The 22,598-nt window shown below is 41.1% G+C and overlaps 2 protein-coding genes and 1 pseudogene across 2 annotated transcripts; 2 read left to right on the top strand and 1 right to left on the bottom strand.

Moving 5' to 3' along the window:
- Positions 1-4,672: 4,672 nt before the first annotated feature.
- Positions 4,673-12,010, top strand: LOC122659454 (annotated as a pseudogene).
- A 3,516-nt stretch (positions 12,011-15,526) lies between these two features.
- Positions 15,527-17,893, bottom strand: LOC122658404 (sm-like protein LSM2). Its single transcript, XM_043853346.1, has 3 exons — positions 17,841-17,893; positions 17,598-17,756; positions 15,527-15,779 (listed from the first exon to the last, which is right to left on the bottom strand). The coding sequence occupies exons 1-3, from the start codon at positions 17,841-17,843 to the stop codon at positions 15,660-15,662; spliced, it is 282 nt and encodes a 93-aa protein (XP_043709281.1). The 5' UTR covers positions 17,844-17,893; the 3' UTR covers positions 15,527-15,659.
- Positions 17,894-19,325: 1,432 nt separating this feature from the next.
- Positions 19,326-21,742, top strand: LOC122658394 (pentatricopeptide repeat-containing protein At4g37170-like). Its single transcript, XM_043853332.1, has one exon. The coding sequence runs from the start codon at positions 19,362-19,364 to the stop codon at positions 21,564-21,566; it is 2,205 nt and encodes a 734-aa protein (XP_043709267.1). The 5' UTR covers positions 19,326-19,361; the 3' UTR covers positions 21,567-21,742.
- The last annotated feature ends 856 nt before the right edge of the window (positions 21,743-22,598 follow it).

The following is a 22,598-nucleotide window of genomic DNA, read 5'->3' as shown; positions in this document are numbered from 1 at the left end:
CCCGAGAATGCGAAATTGACCTAGAATGCAAAGCCAAAGACAATCTATCAGACTTCATTTAAAAAGTTGGATAGAATTTTAGTGAAAATAAGGGGCAAGTTAAAGTCCAACAAGAGACATTGTGTAAAACTTCTAAATGATGTGGTTTTCGATTCCAAAAAATAACTTGATTACTATACCGAAACAACTAACAAGGACTTAGAATTGAAGTACTTAGCCTTCAAGATTGAAGACCAGAGTCAATTGTCAACATTCAACAGCCTCCAAGCTAGCTTTCTTATGAATTTCAGGCTTCTTAAGACCGAGACCACCAAAGTGCTTAGGCAAACATTCTTCCAAGCAGTTAAATACTCTTTTTTATTACCCACATCTCCTCCTCCTCCTCCTAATCAATTTGTCACAAGCACTTTTCAGATAGGAAAAGTACTGCATTGTTGTATTTTATAGAATGAAGTTTCAAAATACCTTTGTGTTTCCGGTTCTGTCCGAGGTTGATTGATTTTGATCGATGTCAACTTTTTCCGCTGTCTCTTAAAGGGACACATCCCTTGGACCGATTTCGATTTTTTCTGTTGTGTCTCTTGAAGGAACACATCCCTTGGGAAGGATACTTCAAAGGCCTTAATCTCTTTATATAGAGGATGTTTTTGGACACTTTTATATCAGAATTACAAGTGTTGTTACACACTCTCTCTTGTACTCGGTTTCTCTCAAGTTTTCTTTCTATCTCTCATGTATGATTGGATGATATATTTCCAACAATTCAGTATGTGGGTATAGCAAATAAGACTGATTGGATCAACACACTTCTACCCACATGAGTTAACAAATTTGTTTTCCATGTTGTCAAACGGCTCTCCACTCTATCAACTAAATATTTTAATCCCCTATATTTAACTCTAGGATCAAAGAGCTTAGTTTCCAAGTAATTAGATATGATTTAAACAATCAAAACCATACATAAAGACCTCTGTTCTTCTACGAGAACATTCCCACTAAAATATAATTCATTTTTTTCGAAATTGATATGCTGATATAGTGCCCTAACAAATCAAAAAACAAAGTCTAAAATGGTTTTAATAGTCAACATATCATCTCTCTTACTAGGGGTGTCAATTGGTCCAGTTATGGGCTATTGGTCCAAATCCTTAGCGGTTCTGGCTCTAAGGTGTCAAGATCATAACCGGACCAATAAGCTTACCGGATCCAAATTTGAGACCTAGGATCGTTAACTAATGGGTGGTCCGGTTCCTGTTTTTAATTGGTTCCAATCATTATTGAGCCCAAAACAAGGACAATGAGAATTTCTCTAGGAAAACGGAAGCTTCATCATACATAGATATAGTCTTGTAAAGCCCAAAATAAAGACATTGATGCATATATAAATAAAGGGACAGCATATATAAATAAAGGGATAGCTTTAAGAGTTCATAATTTCCATTTCAAACTCAACTCATGTAAATATGATTTAAAGAGCAACAAAAGGGATAAAAATCCTCTACAATACCGGTGGGGCGGCAGTGTACATCTGACGGTACAGCAGAGGCCATGTGTGCCACCTGGCCTCTGCTGTGCCGTCGGATGTGCACTGCCGCCCCGCCGGTATTGTAGAGGATCCTGGTCCCAACAAAAGAGCTCCAGTTAAAAGTCCCAAGCAATTTAACTATTTATAGGTTACGGTTTAAAGCCTTTTAGGATTTTAGAGATCTAATTTTCCATTCAATTTGTTTACATATCATCTGGTTCCAACGGTTATGGTGCTACCGGGTCCTTAATGGGCTATTGATTCTAGAACCATTAGGAGACCCGGATCAAAACCGGCCCAGACCAATAGTATATCACTAGAACCATATTCGTCCCAATAAGCTATTGGGTGGTCCGGTTCCGGTTCTGGTCCTAAATTGACACCCCTATCTCTTACCTCGATAGAAAATAAAAGTAAATAAATTCAAGAAAAAGCAGATGTGTAACTTCGAGCGCACCAAACCACTAATGTTACCATCATTTTAGATAATCAAGCATAGTAGGCTAGCGCAGAGATATGTTTCTATTCGATTGGTCGATTGTTATTGATCCATAATCGGGTTCATGTTAATCGAACTTTAGACCGGCCCTTGTCAAATAGATTTTTGAAACGTAGCTTAGCTTATGACCATATATAAAATATATGGCTATCAGTTGCACACGTGGTTTCTAAATTTGGATTAGAAGAGATAATATCACGAATCTCAAGGTCATCCAATTGTCCAGGATCCAAAACGTGTTGTTAAGTGGAGCCCACATAATTCTCCTCCTAATTTCATTTGCTGATGCAACAAAATGATGTAAAATTGTTTCAAAAGCTGCTTGCTCTCCAATACCAACACCAGATGCATCTATCTCCAAAACAAAAGGCTGAGAGAAGCTGGAGCTGTCGTCATGCTTTGCTGCAACTTTTCAAAGGCACCTTGACCAGTAGAAGACCATACAAAGGCCCCCTTCTTAAGAAGATCAGTTAGTGGGCTCAGAAATATCCTTAACTTGCGTAAAGATGTAGGGATGTGCCATGATAGCAAAGCCAAAATTTTGTTAGGGTCCATCTCAACTCCACGGGCTGACACAATATGGCCTAAATACTCTACCGTTTGTTGGCCAAAAGCACACATGAATTGTTTTGCATATAAATCATGGGCCTGCAGAGAGTGTAACACTTGTGCTAGATGTTGGAGATGGGTCGTCCATGATGGGTTGTAGTACACCAAGAGATCATTAAAGAAAACCAATATGAAACGATGCAAATACGGTCGAAAGATGGAGTTCTTGATTGCCTGAAAACTAGAGGGAGCATTAGTAAGACCAAATAGCATGGCAAAAATTCGAAATGACCATCATACGTTTAGAAAGTGGTTTTATGTATATCCTTGGGTCAAACCCGGATCAGGTGGTAGCCCAAACAAAGATCCAGCTTAGAAAAACAATGTGGTCCATGGAGCTCATCGAGGAGCTCGTCCACCGTAGGAATAGGGAAACGATCACAAACGGTAACCGCATTTAATGCCCTACAGTCGATGCAAAAGCGCCGTGTGCCATCTTTCTTCTTAATGAGAAGAACCGAAGACGAAAACGGGCTAGTGTGGGGTCTGATTATGCCGGCAACCATCATTTCCTTCACCAAATGTTCGATCTCAAATTTTTGGAAATGCAGGTATCGATAAGGGCGTACGTTGACGGATTGTGTTCCAGGTCACAAGTGGATGGCGTGATCCTGGGCTCACAGAGGAGGTAGGCCTTCTGGTTCGCCGAATACCTAGGCGTAAGACCGAAGGAGGTCATCAAACGCTATAGAGGGACTGTCGTTAGTTGCTGCCACAAAGAGTGTTGCCTCTAGATGTGGACTTGGTTCCAACACCAAATGGAACAAAGCTGCAAGAGATCCTATGTTGCTCAGTCGTTGAATATCCTGGTATTGTAACTAAGCCGGAATTAACGATCGGTCCCCTGTTAATATAATTCGTCGCCCTTCCAATTCGAACTCCAGAGTTAACTTGCCATAGTAAAAAATGACTGGCCCCAACGGGGCAAGCCATTGAACACCCAGAACTATATCTGCACCAAAAAGAGGTAACACATATGCATCGATAAAAATTTGATGAGAAGAAAGAGTTATCAGAAGTTGTCGAACCAGGCCTTCACAGAATATTCTGTTGCCGCTGCCCACCATAACTGTAATGGGTAGTGAAGATTCGATTGTGAGCCCGTACGACTCTATATAAAATTATGTGTGCTACCACTATCCACGAGAATCTAGAGTGGTGTTCCGGCAAAGTGCCCGGTGAAGCGGAGAGTTGTTGGTGAAATTTCTCCCGTTAAAGAATAATAGGATAACTCTATAGTTGGTGTGGCTTCAATCTGGATGACTTCTTCAGGTGTAGGTGGATCAACCTCATCAACAGGAACAAGGGCCTCTTCCTCTTCTTCATATTCCAACTGAAAAAGTTGTCGTGCTTTGCAGCGATGGCCTGAGGTAAACCTCTCATCACAATTGTAGCATAGGCCCTTCTCGTGGTGTTGTTGCATCTCCGTGGGTGTTAACCTCTTGATTGGTATACGTAGAGCGGAAGGTATTGGCGGCAACAGGGGCACAGGTGGATTAGAATGAGTGGGAAGCAGTGGTGGTCGGCTAGAGATGGGTCGCACGAAGTGACGACGAACTTCTGCTAACTTTACTTCCTGTAATCGAGCAATCCCAATAGTTTGTGCCATAGTGTTAGGATGAAAGGTCATTACCTCATTTCGAATCTCTGGTCGGAGCCTTGATAAGAAACAACTGATGAGAAAGGTAGGTGGAACACCATAGACGCGATTTGCTAACACTTCAAATTTAATCTGGTATTCAGCCATTGATGTTGTTTGCATGAGTTTCACAAGAGCGGCCTAAGGATTGTCAAAATCCGATAGGCCAAACCTGACCTCCAAAGTCCTTGTAAACATTGGCCAGGTAGTGAACTAATCCATTTTGTGCATCCACTAGAACCATTGCAAGGTGGAGCCACCCTTATGAAACGGCGAGACTAGCAAGCGTTGATCATCCAGAGTGTCGTGATAAGTGAAAAATCGTTCGGCTTTAAATATCCACCCAACGGGGTCGGCACCGTCAAATCGAGGAAATTCTAGATGTACAGTTCTGGTCTGAATGGCATTTAAGGAACTTGGAGTTATCGTCGTTGAAGAAGATGCCAGGTGAGTTACCGTGCTGAAATGGATCTCTGGTGTCGGGGGAGTTAAGCGTAACATCTATTGCAATCGACCTTCAAGGGTCGTGAAGCGAACCATCAGATTTAAAAAGGACTGCTTCTGGTTGTTGACGCTGGATTGCAGAGCCTCTAGCTGACCTGCTTGAGTATTTGAGCCCTCCATTAGATGCTTCACTGCTTCGTCCAATAGGCGGAGGCGAGTTCCATCAGTCATGATATAGAGTGTTTCTCAGTTAAAGCACCAGAGCTACTTTAGAGGGTAGCCTCCTCCTAGAAGAAGAGATTGAGAAGAATATATAATTTCATTCATTATCCTTTCCTTACACCCGAATCGTTATCCTTTCCTGTCCGTTGCCCTGACAGGACCGTGCTGTCCCCTCACATGGGGGCACAAAATGATGACTTAATCTCCTGCTCGACACTGCTCGGGCGAGGTTAAGTCATCATTTCGCACCCCCATGTGAGAGGACAGCACGGTCCTGTCCGGACAGCGAACAGGAAAAGAAAAAAATTCCCTTACACCCGTGCTACATATATAAAAACACGTGGCCACTCTAACAAATATTCTAACAAACTTTGTCGTTACTCTCATCATGAAATCATCTATTCTAACGGTCATATGTAATCACCTAAAGCTGCTGGTCTATTCTTCTTTCTTTGAGATCTTCGCAACCCTTCTCGTGACGTGACCCTTGCACCTAAGCCAGGTGCCAAACTGCCAACGCAGCAACGTTTCTACCCTGGTCATCCTCGTCATACTGCCGAGTAATCATAACAGAGACACTTCAGACGACAGGTCACTGCTATGAAAGGGTAGAGAAACCTTCGTTCTTCGTGGTGTAGTGAGAGAGACTCGTAATTTAGCGAGGAAGATGAGATGTCAGGGACTCATGGCCAGGCCAGCAATGCTGTGAGAACCCACCATCCCTTAGCTCAAGCTGTGGCAGAGCGGGTGCGTAGAAGAAGTTGAGGGACTCAAGAGCTACGTTACCGGCTCATCAGACTCCAAGAGTGCGATTCTGCTTGTTTCTGACGTTTTTGGTAAAACTACTAACTTCCAACTTTTTTCTCAGACCTCAACCTCTCGTGATGCAGTCTCTCCTATTCGTAGCGTTTTCTTGACTTGTTCTGGTTTGCTCTGCGTCTTGTTAGCTAAGAATTCCCTTTTTTGGAATCGGTTTTTTGAAGAAGTTTATGAGCAATCTCATGGTGTTTGCACATTAGAGTTATGGTGATTCCCCACCCACCCACTTCTCCAACTTTAATTGGAAATCGATTAGAGGATCGATGGAACAAATTAGGAGTATTCGGATCATTAGGGTGCTGTGACTCATCCAATTTTGCCTCCAATTTCTACATTTCGCCATTTAACCCTGTGTTCTGATGCAGGGCATATGTGGTTTATGAGCAGGGTTTTAAGAATTGAGAATCGGATTGGTGAATTGGCCGTGACCGATCCCGATTTCCACCGATTCACACCCAAAAACCCTAGAAATTCCATGTCTTTTGGATCTGAGGACTGATTCTAGGGTTTTTGAGCACCGATTCCGAATAGATCAAGACCAGAATTGCCAATTATTGATTCCGGGTTTTCAAACCCTGTTTATGAGTTCTTCCCTTCTGTAATAATTACTTGTTTGTTTCAGTTGAGCCTCTGGCTACTAGTTCTAAGTCGTCTTCATCGTCGTTTTCTTTTTCCAAATGGTTCTTGCTTTTATTGTAGTATGGTTTGAACTTAACTAGGAGAATCACAAGTAAAGGATACTTGAGGATTCATGTACACATAAATGCAAATTATGTATATTTTAACAAATTATACCTTTTCCTGTGTCATCATCTGAACTGTACACACTTGGTCTTCTCCAGGATATGAAGCACCAAACTTGAGGTATGCCAACGAATTGCTAGAATTTTCCTTGCTAATCTAATTGTTTCTCACTAAATATCACATAAAAGGAAACTTTTCAGGTGTAACCAGTATAAAAATAGGATTTTACTTGAAAATTTTCTTTTTGTGTGGCTTTTCCCTGGAAACAAATGGCACCTTAGTAAACCTTCTCTGTACAAGCATGAATGATATTGATCTTCTGAGATTGCTTTAGTTGTGAAAAAAAAAATCATATCAACAAGGCCTTTGGATGCTCCAGTACGGAGGAGTGATTGATTCTGATTGAAGGAACTAAAAGAGCTAGGGGTAGACTTAAAATGACCTTAGGAGAAGTAGTGAGGAAAGACATGCATGGCTTAGGACTTTTATCGAGTATGACCTCAAATAGAGCTGATTGGAGGGCAAGGATCCATGTAGCCGACCCCATTTAGTTGGGATAAGGCTGAGTTATTGTCGTTGCTGTCGCTGTTGTTGCTTGGAACTAATCTCCATGGCAATTGTACCATAAAGGAAACTTGCAGACAAAGTTGCAGCTGCAGGATTCTATGTGGTGGTTCCTGACTTCTTTTATTGAGATCCTTATGCACCTGATAATGCTGAGAGGCCGATTAAAGATTGGATCAAAGAACATGGAACGGTTGGTTTCATCTTATTGATATATGCTCGGTATTTATTTGTTGATAGCATTTAAACACCCACTTATATTGCTTGAGTTTTTGTAAGAGAATATATGATATAACGTATCTGGATCGATCATCATACAATGAACTCATGGCCTATCAATTCATCTATTCAGATTATTCAGTCAGTGATACTAATTAGTCATTCTGATCACCTTATGCATGGCTTTTGTTACTGTTGATCTAGGTTTCTGTTACAATATAAACTTCTGGCCTAGATGCCATTGCCAAATTATTAAGGGTAATTTATGCGTACCTCCCCTGAGGTAAGGCTTAATTACATGAGTTTTGGATATTTACGCATACCTCCTCTATTTTCCAAAATAATTAATAAGTAAACCCACTCCATTTTTTTTATTTTTTTTTTGGGTAAGAGTAAACCCATTCCGTTAGTTGTTCCCATTAGTTGCGAATGGTTAGAGTGTTTTAGTTATTTTATGACCAATATACCTTTCATAGGGTAAGAATATCCCTTACCACCTAAACCTGACTTGTTCTTACCCGAAGGCGACGAAGAACCAGAGGATCAAGATGACCATGATGGAGAAGAGTCCGGAAACAGAGAAGGTGATCATGGTTTTTCCTGGCACGAGCAGGATGCAAGTTCAACCAGAGGGTGATATGGAGATAATCAAAGGGATTGGGTGTGTCTCCTGCGTCTGTTTCTCTTCCTTCTATTCTTCTTCTTCTTCTTCCCTAGAGGGTATTTTTTCTTCTTATTTTCTTTTCTATCTGAAATCACCTACCGGACCCCTTTTCTCCTTTTGATGATTTTCTTCCAAAACCCCGAACAAAAACCCATTTCTACAAATATTCCGATGAATGAAATCTGTAGCTGGGATTTGGTGATTATGAGTCTCGTGTTTGGGATTTTAGAAATGGAAGGAGAAGAGGGTTGGGTGGCTTATGGATTTCAGTTGCGGCGATTTGGCTGGAATGGAAGGCGGAGGTGGGGTTGGCGGCCATGATTGGAGGTTGAAAGGGTATGAAATCATTACTGGGATTGAAGCTTCAGTCAATAGAGCTGAAGAGGAAGCAGATGGGAAATGAAAATATGAAAACAATTGGGTTCGGTGGAAGCCAAAAACCGCACTATTTAGCCATCAAGTTTCTGTTCCAAGGTGGCCAGACAGACATTGTCAGCATCGACGTCGCTCAGGTGATCAAAATGGGCTTTTCTGTTACTCTGTTTATTGTTCTTAAACTAAATTAGAAGATTTTGGCAAGTTGGGTAGTGGCAGGGATCAGAATTACTGAATCAAATGATGTCAAACTACGTAATAAGTGAGATGAGGGTGATTTGTTGAATCATGGCAGGTTGGTTCTTCAAATTTGAGTTCCATGAGCGGGAGTTTGGTAGTGATGGCAGGGTATGATGGGAAGTGGGTGTGGTAGTGACAGCAGTTCCCATTCCGATTGGTAGTGACGGCAGTTCCATTCTCATGAAATTCAAGACACAATCAAGTCCCCCACCCCCTCTTCAGAAACCAAGACGACGAAAAAATTTTGGACTTTTGAAGACCATGGCTTTTAGGGTTTGCAGAAACGGAGATCTCAACATGAGGGTGAGAACCAGGAAGGTCTGTAATGGAACAACTAGGTTTATTTTAGCATGAAGGGCAATTTGGTCAACAAATGAACAATTCTAACGTTTTCTGTCCCAGGTTTATGGAGTGGGTTTACTTATTAATTATTTTGGAAAGCAAGGGAGGTACGCATAAATATCCAAAACACATGGGTGGATTTGTAATTAAGCCTTACCTCAGGGGAGGTACGCGTAAATTACCCAAATATTAATATCTTTTGGACCATTGACCTAATTTCATTATGACTAACTTCAGATTCAACGATTAGTGCCTGTTAAGATAATGGATGTTAACTATTGCAAGTCTATAAACTCTTTCACTGAACAAGCTGATTCAATTAGCCTTTCCCCCACCCCCACCTCCACCCAAAAAAAAAAAGGTCTGATTCTGTGAGTTTATGGGCCGGATGTATCTTATATAATCATCTATGAAACATTCTCGTCTTTTGTTTAAGGCTCCTGTTTTAGTCATTGATGGTACACTTAGAGAAATGGTATTACCTTCTGTGACCAATCCCTATAGGCCCCTACTGTCTTTTTGTTTTAATTTAAGTATGGCTATCATATTGCCATCTTATATCACTTGTGGAGATCATTATCCGCCCATCCATGCTAATATTCTAATGCATTCAATTAGTAGTTCTAAGATCTAATGTCATAATACTGTTCCTGCAGGATAAAGGATTTGAGGATGCTAAATCAGTTATAGCAGCTTTAAAAAGTAAAGGCATGTGTACAATAGGGGCTGCAGGCTTTTGCTGGGGTGGTGAGATTTCTTTTCATTCTACTAGCATTTGGAATCATTCATACTCGGAACACTTTTGTAATAGATTTTTGGCATCATTGATATAGAGTGTCTAATATGGTATAGTCATCTATCTATTACCACAAGCAATTGTGATTTAATATATTGATTTCTTTTCAGCCAAAGTGGTTGTGGAACTAGCCAAGTTTGATTATATCCAAGCTGCAGTGCTCTTGCATCCTTACCTTGTCACGGTAGATGATATAAAAGGTATGAATGTTTTCGGTTAGAGTTTTTGCATGACATTCAATTATCCATCTATGCCTCTACTGTAGATCAATGCTTTTAGGGAAATATATTATGTTTTTTAGCTTGTACAGATTCTATTGGATCATCTGTTGGTTGAGACCTAATGAATAATGGTTGAATATTTTCAGAGGTTAAGGTTCCAATTGCTATTCTTGGAGCTGAGATTGACAAGTTAACTCCACCAGAACTTGTGAAACAGTTTGAGCAGATTTTATCCTCTAAACCCGAGGTAAGGATCACGATTTGATGTGGTGATTCTTCCTTCCGAAACGTTCCTATTGGTCCTCAAACTTGCAAATGTGACTAAGATCCTTTGATGCAATTGAACTGAAGAACCCACAATGGTCCTATTTTGAGGTGCAAATTCACTTCCCCTTATCCATACACTTGTTTTTTTTTTTTTTTTTTTTTTTGGGGGAGTGTGCCAAGTTCCATGCCCTGAGATCCCATAGAAGTTACTCCTTAGAGGGGTTTTGAAATGTGAAAACCTCCGTCGCCCGGTTCGCCCATGGATGAGCCTGCAAAAAGACTCCGACGCTCAAGTCAGGTCTCCAGTGCAACAGCGTAACAGCTAGTAAAAAGTGAGATGAGCTTTTGAGCTCCATACCTGAGTATTTATAGAGTGAGGTGAGGCGGTTAGGAGAGTCCTAGTATGGTAGGAGTTCTTCTCTTGGAAGGCTCTCTCGTGTAAAGCGAAGTAGAGAGTTATTTTCGGGGTCGGACTCTTATTAAGGTAAGAGTCCTAATGGGAGTGTGATTCGGTATCGTGATAGGATTGTAGCTCGATCCTTAACCAACGATTCTCGGATTGTGCTGACTTGGCTCCGCGATTCCCGGCGAGCCGTTACAAAGGCTTTTGTGGAGGGCTCGGCTTCAGTGGTCGGCTTTAGTGGTCGGCCTCAGAGCTCGGCCTTAGAGTTCAGTCTCGGTCTCGGTCTCGGTTGACTGGCGTGAGGTTGGCTCGGGGTCGATGACTGATTTGGGAGTGCTTTGCGGGCTGAGCCGTGGTGCTCAGCTCGGCCATGTGATCTCTCAGGGACCGGGTCGGCCTGACTTCCCTCGGTTCAGGTCTGTCCTTGGATTGACCTCGGCTCGGCCAGGTGGCAGCATCTGATTGCTGAGGTGATTCCATGCCTTATCATGAAAAGCCCCAGGTAAAGTGATGAGAATGGAAGTACATCACATTGACAATCTGGGCTTACCCAAATTGCTTACCTATATCTACGAAAGTATTTCTTCTTAAGCAAAACCTTTCCTTAACATGTAACTATTTATAAAACATGAGAATCGAACAATGGTGCGGATGACAATATGTTATGAAGAGTTAGATGCAGACACAATGTAATAGTTTCATCTCTTCTGATCAACTTTGCTTCATAGTTTCCAAGAATTGAATGTTTCTCTAGAAACCTTCAAGCTTAGTCACCGAGAAACATGTTTCTCACATGGGCTCATGTTTTGTACAAGGTTCATTTGGATGCATCCCCATTTCATTTTCCATCTATGGTCTTCCTCCCACCACCACCCGCAACGAAAAAAGGTTGAAGCATATGATCCAGGGGGTGTTATCCCTTCAGCATTCCCCTCCTCCCATTGATAGATAACAATAAAATTATATTGCTGGAATGAAAGAGTAGGATAAATAAAATAGTAAACAACAAGAAGAAACTGTCAAAGGCTGAAACCATAAAGGGGCATAATTGGGAAAGCTCCAAATACAAAGATTTTATAGTATATCATTTGCAAATTTATATTTTTGTGTTCAAGAATTGTTGATAACCAAACAAGTACCACATTCATGTCATCAACTTTCCCATGTGGTTTCCTTTGGGTTAAATTTTCCATATATGGCTGATCCACTACTATGATTTCCATTTCAACCAAGAATTGAAGGATGTTGGTTTTACACAGGTTGATGCATATGTGAAGATAGTTCCCGGGGTTGCACATGGATGGACTGTTAGGTACGATATTGAAGATGAAGAAGCTGTGAAATCTGATGAGGTAGCCCATCAGAACATGTTAGACTGGTTTGCCAAGTATGTTAAGTAGGAAAAGAGAGACAGCAGTGGAACAGTAGTTGTTTGTATGTATAATCCCAGCTCTGTTTCTTACATAAAAATGAAGTAGACAGGAACCTGCACTAAATATATAGATATGTTGCTCTCTTTGGGTTATTAGATGTGTAGTTTGATCTATAAATCACTTAAAATTGGGTAGTTTGATTACTTAAATAGCTTAACTTCAGGTCCCAAGTAAACACAAGAATTGCACCTATTCTATTTTGATGTTTATATTTCATTGCAGAATATGCACATTTCATATTAGTCACCAAAATGGCATTTGAGCCTTAAATGGTCATTCATTCACTTAAATTACTTCTAATCTACCTGATTATGACCAAACCTATCTCTTGCTTCTCCACACAGCTAACACACAATCGAATTGGTTTACTACTTGAAATGGATTTTATATCAAGTACCATATTATATCCTTTACATTTACTGCGGCATAGCTTTCTACATTCTGCTGAAGAGGATTTATAACAGGTTGCACACGACCAGTACTCGAAGAGATTTGCTGTTCTTCACTGTCACTAAAGAGGCGGCCGGGCTGGCTGGCTAGCAGCCTTTGTCAATCAATCTCAAGTCGCTCAATGCCGCTTTGCTTCTGGTATGAGAAGTAAGGAAACCGGATCCAGCTGCTCTCCAGGGAGCCCAGCACCTAGGGAGTGCCCAAGGGGACATCCAATGGCTGGGCTGTGCCCTACACATCCTGGTGCATGCCAGTCAGTTGTCGGGATGTGTGCGGCACAGCCCAGCTATTGGATGCCCCTCTGTGCACGGTGCTCCATGGAGAGGAGCTCGATGGAAGGAATCCTGGTTTCAAGTCAAGCTAAGATGGCATCTATCTATCCTTTCAATCATTTCTTAAAACGGCTCAAGAAAAAGGATTATTCATTATGGTGCAAGATTGCATGTATTATGTAAAGGCAAAAAATTTCGTGCGTGCATGGCCGTGCGTTCATGTGCATGATTTGTAAATGCAGTCAGATTGGTATAAATATCAATCTCAAATGACATTTGATGGAGTTGATAGGAGAATCTCTGGTGTACGAATACCTTCTCCTTATGTAAATTATCAAGAATTTGACTACTTTAATCAGGTCCTTAAGTCTCAACAAACAGGGTTGTTCAATAACGCATGCAGTTTGTAAAGCTTTCAAGATGTCTAAATCTCAGTCCCGTCGCTGCCAACAAGTTTTTTAATAAACAGTAGTTTTAAACAATAAGTTAGGTATTACTCAACCTTGATTCGTTGTAAGCCCATTAATTTTGCATCTCTCTCTTATTACTCACCGATTCCACTCCTCTACTTCCATCCTACTTTCAAGCCTCTACATCACACCACGTGACAAGACAGTCATCCGACGTTTGAAAATAAAACAATTCAAAAAATTTCAAGTTTTCTTTCAAAGCCTGATGAAACCTTTGAATCGTACCTTAAACCCCTAAAAGGCCCAAGTCAACCGGTTCAAAGTTCACTCAAACCAAACCCCAAATCCATCTTGTTTCAAATCCCTAAACTATACGAAACCCTAAACCCATCTTGTTTCTCCTCTTCTTCTTCTTCCTCGCAAAAACTCAGAGTTTCTCCATCGATGGCTTTCTTGCTCTTCCTCCGAAAAATTTCAGAGCCTCCTTGCTTGCAATCGTTCATGGCCATGGTGATCTAACGCCATCTACTATTCTGCTCCGCTCCGCTACCTCAATATCCCCTTCTCCAAACTCACCCACCCATCACCCCCCCCCCCCCCCTCCCAAAAAACAAAAAGAGTATCCCAATTACAGAAGCTCCAACAGTAAATGCACCCTTCAACAAAACATTCCTCTGTTCTTGCTTATGATGAATAAAACACCCTTTTTTTCATCCTTCCAATAAGTTGAAGAGATGGGTTTTATAATTCTCAACTTCCTTCAATTCAGATCATTACAGAGAAAATGCTCCCTTTGAAATTTTCTTTTATCATGGTTATTATTTACCAAGTACGGATTTTAATTTTCAATGACGAGCACAGAATACTAATTATATAACACTTGGAGTTATTTATTAAAAAAAATGCCATTAGAATATGGGTTAAAAAAAAGGAAATTATGAACTTTATTCTTGATTAGATTTGTTACCATGACAACTCATGGCTCCTGAAGAAATTTTAGTAAGGTAATTTGATGCCAACTATTTGTTTCCCCTTTGTGTATAGTTTTCATCTAAAATTCCTCTGAATAGATTCTCAACTAGTCAAATGTTCAATAACTTCTTATAAACTTGATTTTATTAGAGAGTTAGAAGTTCACCAGACTCCAGTTTTAAGAAACTTTTGTGCAATAGTTCAGCCCTACAATGCTGTTTTGAATGGTACCACCAGTACTAAACAGCATGATTGTCATGAAGCTGCGAAAAATCATCCAGATTGGGGAAAATTTTGGCATAGCTGAAAGGAATAATTATCACCTCCAACTTCTCCAATTCCTCTAATAGGGGGAGTAGATCCCACCTTGGGCAGTGTTTACAGGTAGGGGGTAAGGTAATCATTTCCGTCCCCATGTGAGGAATTGGAGGAATTGGAGGGGATAAGGATTAAGAAAGAACATTTCATGTATTGGAGGAATTGGAGGGGCAACGAATTGGAGGGGATAAGGATTAAGAAAGAACATTTCATGTAGAAGTGTCTGTGTGTGCTGAGAGGATAAAATTCAGATGAATAAATACTAGAAAACCAAACACTCTAGTAAGTTTAAAAATCTAGGTTAAAGCTGCTTTAATTTTTTATTATCTGTGGTGCTTAAGTGTTAAAATTAATCTCTGATCAAGAACGATTGCAAGCAAGGAGGCTCTAAAAAGCAAAAGAGAATAGCAGAGCAGACCAGAATAGCAGATGGCGTTAGAGCACCAATACACCATGGTCATGAACGATTACAATTTACAAGCAAGGAGGCTCTGAAATTTTTGGGAGTAAGAGCAAGACAGCCATCGATGGAGAAACTGAGTTTTTGGTAGGAAGAAGAAGAGAAGTAACAGGCTGGGTTTCGAATTTTATAGTTTAGGGACTTGAAACAAAATGGGTTTGGTGTTTGGTTTGAGTGAACTTTGAACCGGTTAAGTTGGGTCTTTTAGGGGTTTAAGGTACGGTCTAAAGGTCTCATCAGGTTTTGAAAGAAAATTTGAAAATTTTTGAATTGTTTCATTTTCAAACGTTGGATGGCTGTCTTGCCACATGGCACGATGTAGAGGCTTGGAAGTAGGATGGAAGTAGAGGAGTCGAATCCATTACTCATACCCCAGGAAGCAACAGACTAAATCTCCGAATGCAGGTGTTTAGGAATAAACATAGAAACACAAATGATTAAATCCTGACTAACAGATTTAATTTCTAGTAGATAGTTGCACCTCTCCCATGAGATCAAAGTATATGATCTACCTTGCATCTAGCATCTGACCTACTTTTATCCACTGCAGTTTGAGAACTGAAGAAGCTTTTGGCATGGGAGGAGGAACAGCACAGGTTTTCCTTCTTTTTTTTTTTCAGATAAAAGGCACACAAATTAACTCAAAATAACTAGGAATACAGAAACCTAAAACTGATACATTTGAAAGCTCCACATCCATTAGTTATAACCACTACTACAGGACCAATGTATCTAATCTGTCCTACTATCCGTCAGCCACCAAGAGCTTCCCTCCTTGTGGCATCATGAAGGATATCAATGTCAACTCCATCCGGTGGTAGCTGAACGTATCTGACGACTGATCCCCTGATGAAGCAGTTCCTCACCGAAAGCTGCCATGAGAGCGCCAAAGATTTCAATTAACTTCTATTCTTTTATTCAACCGTAGAGATAAATACAATTACAAATTCTACCACCCAAAAATTAGCATATAGTAAAGGAAAGACGCAACTAACAATCAAAGAAAAGCCACACACAGTTGAAGGCACTTAACAGGTATAAACACACTAATTATGTACAAGTAACATAGGGTGCCATGGATACTCGTCCTTAGAACAACAGTTGTGGCCTAGAAGAACCAAAAAGTCCTTGTCCCTGATGGGCAACGGATTGGTACTGGATCCAAAATCCAGTGATTCTCACTCGACGGAAACTCCTAGGCCACTGTACAATAAATCGGGTAACTCCAATGGAAAACAAAGAAATCCTGTAAGGATCAAGCTTGTTTTATACTAAAAAGAAAAAAGGAATCTGAAGGCCCTAAGATTCAATGCAAGGTAACAGCAGGTTAAGTAGGTAAATCAGTGAGCTGTTAGTACCCTGACCTGAGATTTAATCCCACTAGCAGTAGATAACTCCTTCACCATGCCCTATTAAGAATGGAAGTAAAGATGCCTAACAATTCTACATTCTATTTGATCGTCCACTGTCTGTTCATGACTACACTAATTACACATAAACATGATAACAGAAAAGTAATCATTGCTTCAATTTTTGTGTTTGTTTCCTTAAAAAACAATGGTTTCTACAGCAAGTGAAACCATTCAAGACTGTGGAGATATAAACTACTACAGTCCTCTCTCAAACAAAAAGTTAAGGTATCAAAGACTTGAAAGATCAGCTAATGACACTTTCTACTGTTAAAATGAATGTATCCTGTTCATGGACAGATGCATGGATGGGTATAGACAACCAAGAAAGTTCATGAAAACATGTACAATAGCCATGCTTCGCTCTATACAACTTAAATCTAAGAAATCCACTGTAACAATGATGGTATGACAAAGAAGACACTGAAACCTAAAACCACAAGGCAATTTTCATGATTATGAGAAAAGCAGTAATAGACATTAATAACAGCAGTATCAAGTGATAGTTTGGATGACCCTAGCCCATACATTCTTCCCACAATCCTTATCCTCCATAGCAAAACACTTGAAACATGTTAATATGTAACCATGCCATCCTTCAATAAACTCCCAGGCTTAAGAAAGGCCAAAACCACAAATCTGTTCTTTTTGGTAGAACCAAACTCCAAATCTACATTATCTCTACTTTCATGAAATCACAGAAACATTTCATAATGCCACCCGGAATCAAATTCTACCCAAAATCCTCAAACATGTATATCAACATAGAAAACCATAAATCCTAGATCTCTAAATTACTTTAACTCAACTGGCAATCTTCAGCAATACCAGATCTGAATCCAAACTTAAGACCTATTGAAGGAAACTTGAGCAGGGTAACCAGTTCCTTTTTTTTTATGAAAGTCTTATCACACAAACCACACACCAATCCCAAAAGGTTAACCAGGGTAACCAGTTCCTTGACGTGCTTTCTTCTCTCATAAGATTCTGAAGTAGATTTAAGGACTATGCTTTTGATTGCCACATAATTCAACATTGAAACCTAAAACCTTAATCCCAGTCTTACGAAACCCAGAGACCCAAACCCCGAATTTCCAGAATAGGGTTTCATTCAAGTACTTTTTTCTGTTCTCTTTCCTACATTTTTTGAAAAAGAAAAGCCCAGTTATTTTCAATCCGAAATTCACCTAGAGTGAAAACAATATCAGAACCTAGTGACTGAAAAAAGGAAAAACAAGATCAAGGAGAAACCAGAAGAAGAGGCTCAAGAAGAAAAGATACCATATGAGGATACTTGTCTTGATCGACAACCCTAGTGTTCTCGAGCTTTATATTGAGGTACTGATCGACGGAATGAAGAGTTCCTCTTATAGCGAGATCATTCTTCAGTTCTACTGTAACTTCTTTTCCCACCAAATCCTTGAAGTACGAGAAGAACAACTGCGAAGAAACACAGAATAATAATCACGAAATCGGAACCAGAAAAAAGGAAAGAAAAAAACCCACAGAAAGAATTCCAAATACCATCTTTAGCTCTCAATCACTTGAACGAACAAAGTAAAATTCGCTAGCGACCCAACCAAGTCGTAACCCTAGCGCCCTACCATTACTGAAGAATCGGAGAAAAACAAATAAGGCGGGCTTCGCGTTGGTCCAGTACTCCAATTTCTCCCCTCCCCAGTATCCTTATAACTGGATATCTCCGGTTAAGTGAAAGAGAATATGACACGTTATTAGATTCTTCTTTTACGTCTTAGATCAAAAAAAGGGTATTTTCTTTGAGGCAGGTTCACGTTCACGTACGAGAACGACTCACAGCCGTTCAGATGGAATCCACCTTGTGTGACCCACATGGAGAGAGTTCCTTCTGAACATACGTGAATGTGAGTCCTTTTCTTCTTCCCCTTTGGCATCTTCGTCACACAGAGCACACAAGGGCGGAAGAGAATGGTAAGGGCTTACTCCCTGAGACTGCCTCTGCATTAGTTTGTGCTGGAACACAGGTTTCTCCTTCGCTTGTTTCTCAATTGACGAAGGTAAAGATCCTTTTTTTTATCTAAGACGTAAAAGAAGAATCTAATGTCGTATCATATACTCCTTCACTTAACCGAAGATATCCAATTAAAAGGATACTGGAGAGAAATTGGAGTACTGGACCCATTGCAACGAAGCTCGCTTTATTTGCTTTTCTCCGACTCTTGGGTAATGATAGTGATAATCTTCCCCAGTGTCGCACTACACACTTTAGGAATTGGAGAGGATTAGAACCATGTGGGCATTTCTTCCCCGTCAAACCATCAGAGATATGGGCACTTCTTTCATTCGGAGGAGTAACATCACCACATAGTGCTTGATCACCCTCCTCTGCCTGAACTCCACCGGAGTTGAACCTTCAATAGAAACAGTCTCTCCTCCCTCGACCTCCCTGCACCTGCCATTCTCATTGCCTTGAGTTGATGGAAGGCTTGGATCATCTATTGCTGCTTGTCAGCGTGCTTTCTCACGCAGGCAGGGGTGCAATGACCACCCTACCCAACCCAAGCAGGGCGCTCGGGCAGTGGATAAGGCGGTCATTGCACCCCTACGGGAGGAAGCAACTCCGCAGCACGGGCACGCGGTGGTAGAGGATCCAAATTGCTCAAGAACGGGAGAAAAACAAATAATGCGGGCTTCGTTGTAGTGGTTGTGGGTCTAGTACTCCAATTTCTCTCCAGTAGCCTTATAAGTGGATATCTCCGGTTAAGTGAAGGAGTATATGACACGTCGTTAGATTCTTCTTTTACGTCTTAGATCAAAAAAGGGTTTTTCTTCTTCCTCTTCGACATCTTCGTTTCGCACAGAGCACACCGGGGAGGAAGAGAGGTAAGGGTTTACCCCTGAGACTGCGTCTGCATTAATTTGTGCTGGAATTCAGGTTTCTTCTTCGCTTGCTTCTCTGTTGACGTATACAAGCCCGAAAATGGAATCTTTTGAACCCATTTTTTAGAATTAGTGAGTGGGCATTGATTGGTAGAGCTGTGAGCAGCGGGAGAGGAGATACAAAGAATGAGGAGAGGCAAATCATCAATTACGAATTTTCTGAAATCTGTCTCTTCTCCTTTAGACATTCGAACCCAGAAATGGTCCTTTTGTTCTTCGACACATTCCGATCTGAAGAAACCTGTTTTTGACATACCTCCATTCAAACCGAATGACAATGACCTGAAGAAACCTGTCTTTGAGATACCTCCATTCAAACCAGATGACAACGGCATGAAGAAACCTGTCTTTGAGATACCTCCATTCAAACCGGATGACAACGACGGCCTCGTACGCCGCTTTTGCAGAGAGAACAAATTCAAAGATGCCATACTCCTTCTTTGTCAGCAGAAACGCCTGAGGGAAGCCATTGAAATCCTAGACCTTCTCGATCGTTCTAAAACCTGCCCAGCTCCTGCAGTGTACTCTGCCCTCCTTCAGCTCTGCCTCCAACAGCGAGCGCTTAAAGAGGGCAAACGGGTCCATGCTCACATTAAGAGCTCAGGTTTCGTTCCTGGGCTCTTTATCTCTAATCGCCTCATTGATATGTACTCGAAATGTGAAAGCTTGACGGATGCTCGTGAGCTGTTTGAGGAGATGACAGACAGGGACTTATGCTCTTGGAATACCTTAATTGCGGGATACGCAAAAGCAGGGCATCTTGAAGAAGCTCGCCAACTGTTTGACGAAATGCCGCAGAAGGATAATTTCTCCTGGAGCACACTGATCTCTGGGTATGTTCGCTATGACCGGCCCAATGAAGCTTTAGAATTGTATAGAAGAATGCAAAAAGATGAGAAGCTGGAAGGCAACAAGTTCACTGTTGCTAGCGCTCTTTCAGCTTCTGCTGCCATTCCGTGTCTTCGGCTCGGTAAAGAGATTCATGGGCATATAACGCGAACTGGGTTAGCTTCAGATGCTGTGGTTTGGAGCGCCGTGACAAGTATGTATGGAAAATGTGGGAGCGTAAAAAAAGCCAGACACATCTTTGACGAGATGTTGGACCGAGATGTTGTTTCATGGACTACGATGATTGGAAGATACTTCGAAAGTGGGAAGAAGAAGGAAGGATTCGAGTTGTTCTCAGAACTTTTGAGCTCAGGGGTCCGTCCCAACGACTTCACATTAGCTGGGATTCTGAACGCATGCTCAGATCTTGCTTCGGAGGATCTTGGCAAACAGGTTCATGGATATATGACCCGAATTGGGTTCGACCCTTTTCCATTTGCTGCACTTGTCCATATGTATTCGAAGTGTGGGAACATTGAGAGTGCCAAAAGAGTTTTCGAAGCAGTGCCCCAACCTGATCTGCTCTCATGGACTTCCATGATTTCTGGCTATGCGCAGAATGGTCAACCTGAGGAGGCTCTTCGATACTTTGAGTTGCTACTTAAATCGGGTACCAAGCCTGATCATGTTACATTTGTTGGTGTTCTTTCTGCATGTGCTCATGCTGGATTAGTCGATAAAGGCCTTGCGTATTTCCATTCGATTACTGAGAAGCACGGGTTGACACACACTGCTGACCATTATGCTTGTATAATCGATTTGCTTGGCCGATCAGCCCGATTTGGAGAAGCTGTAGAGGTTATTGATCGAATGCCTATGAAGCCCGATAAATTTTTATGGGCTGCCTTGCTTGGTGGTTGCAGAATTCATGGAAACCTGAGTTTGGCAAAAAGAGCTGCAGACGCATTATTTGAACTAGAGCCTGATAATGCCACAACTTATGTCACATTAGCCAACATCTATGCCACCTCCAGTATGTGGGATGAAGTGGCGAAGATCAGAAAGAAAATGGATGATAAGGGGGTGGTGAAAAAACCAGGTTCAAGTTGGATCAAAGTTAAGAGAAAGGTCCATGTATTCTTGGTGGGAGATAGAACTCATCCCAAAATTAATGAAATCTATGGTTTTCTGGAAGAGCTATCGACAAGGATGAAGGAGGAAGGATATGCTCCTGACACAAATTTTGTATTGCATGACATAGAGGAAGAGCAAAAGGAACAAGACCTTACCCACCACAGTGAGAAGCTTGCAATTGCATTTGGTATTATTGCTATGCCAACTGGAACACCAATCAAGGTCTTTAAGAATCTGAGGACTTGTGGAGACTGCCATACTGCAATTAAATTTATCTCAAAGATTGTTGCAAGAGAGATCATTGTTAGGGATTCAAACCGGTTCCATCATTTTAAAGATGGCAGCTGTTCATGTGGAGACTTCTGGTGATTTGCCTTGGTACTCGGCTGATAGATTTCACCAGTTGTAACATATTCTTCCCAATTAATTGACAAAAATAGGGAAGTTTGATTAACTTGACCTACCTTCCTCCTGAGTGCAGATTGAGATTTTCTTCCTATGTTGACAAGCTTTTTAGATGATTAGAGGGGGCTTTTGTTGTTAAAGGTGGGTCTAAATGATGGAAGATACCAACTTGGAATCAACAAGATATCTAGAGAGGAGAAATTCTGAGCTCCCAGAATGTTTGGCTGACAATTGTGGGTAATAGAAACTGAAGTTTGAGAACCTTTTTGGCTTCATCCAGAAGTGCAGGAAATAAAGTACAATTTTGAAATCATTTAAAGTTTGAGAATCTTTTTGGCTTCATCCAGTAGTGTATAAAGGACTTTAACAAAAAAAAAAAAGTAGTGGGTAAAGGAAAGCAAAGTGTTTCGATGAGTTGCAGGAAGACATAGTGAAACATGGAATAGAAATTCAGGCTCACTGAAAAGTTTGGAGAGGAGAAGCACGGGTGGACACACACAGCTGACCATTATGCTTGTATATTTGATTTGCTTGGCCGATCAGCCCGATTTAGAGAAGCTATAGAGGTTATTGGTCGAATGCCTATGAAGCCCGATAAATTCTTATGGGTTGCCTTGCTTGGTGGTTGCAGAATTCATGGAAACCTGAGTTTGGCTAAGAGAGCTGCAGAGGCATTATTTGAACTAGAGCCTGATAATGCCACAACCTATGTCACACTGGCCAACATCTATGCCACTTCCAGTATGTGGGATGAAGTGGCGAAGATTAGAAAGAAAATGGATGATAAGGGGGTGGTTGAAAGATCAATTGGTTAGCAGGTGAGGAAATGAGATGACAATGTACAAACACAAGCTTGAAGTGTATCAAGTTAGGCTGTGGTTCGGTTAACCCCCAATGTCACTCAACCTCCCTGGTTCCATAATGGCATGTGCAAGTTTGCTTCAGTGAGTCCTAGTGTTGGACCTGGGGTATCATGAAGGAAGCTTGGTGGATGGA

The sequence above is a fragment of the Telopea speciosissima genome, chromosome 4 (assembly GCF_018873765.1).
Source record: "Telopea speciosissima isolate NSW1024214 ecotype Mountain lineage chromosome 4, Tspe_v1, whole genome shotgun sequence".
Lineage (NCBI taxonomy): Eukaryota > Viridiplantae > Streptophyta > Magnoliopsida > Proteales > Proteaceae > Telopea > Telopea speciosissima.
The sequence above is the reverse complement of the archived record's forward strand: the minus strand, read 5'-3'. Positions and strand labels throughout refer to the sequence as shown.

Excerpts from the sequence above, each read along its gene's own strand:
- LOC122658404 (XM_043853346.1), bottom strand. Across the intron at positions 15,780-17,597 it reads AAGACAAGTATCCTCATATG|CTTTCGGTGAGGAACTGCTT; the intron begins GTATCTTTTCTT and ends CTCTCATGGCAG.
- LOC122658394 (XM_043853332.1), top strand. The coding sequence starts at position 19,362 with ATGAGGAGAGGCAAATCATCAATTACGAATTTTCTGAAATCTGTCTCT.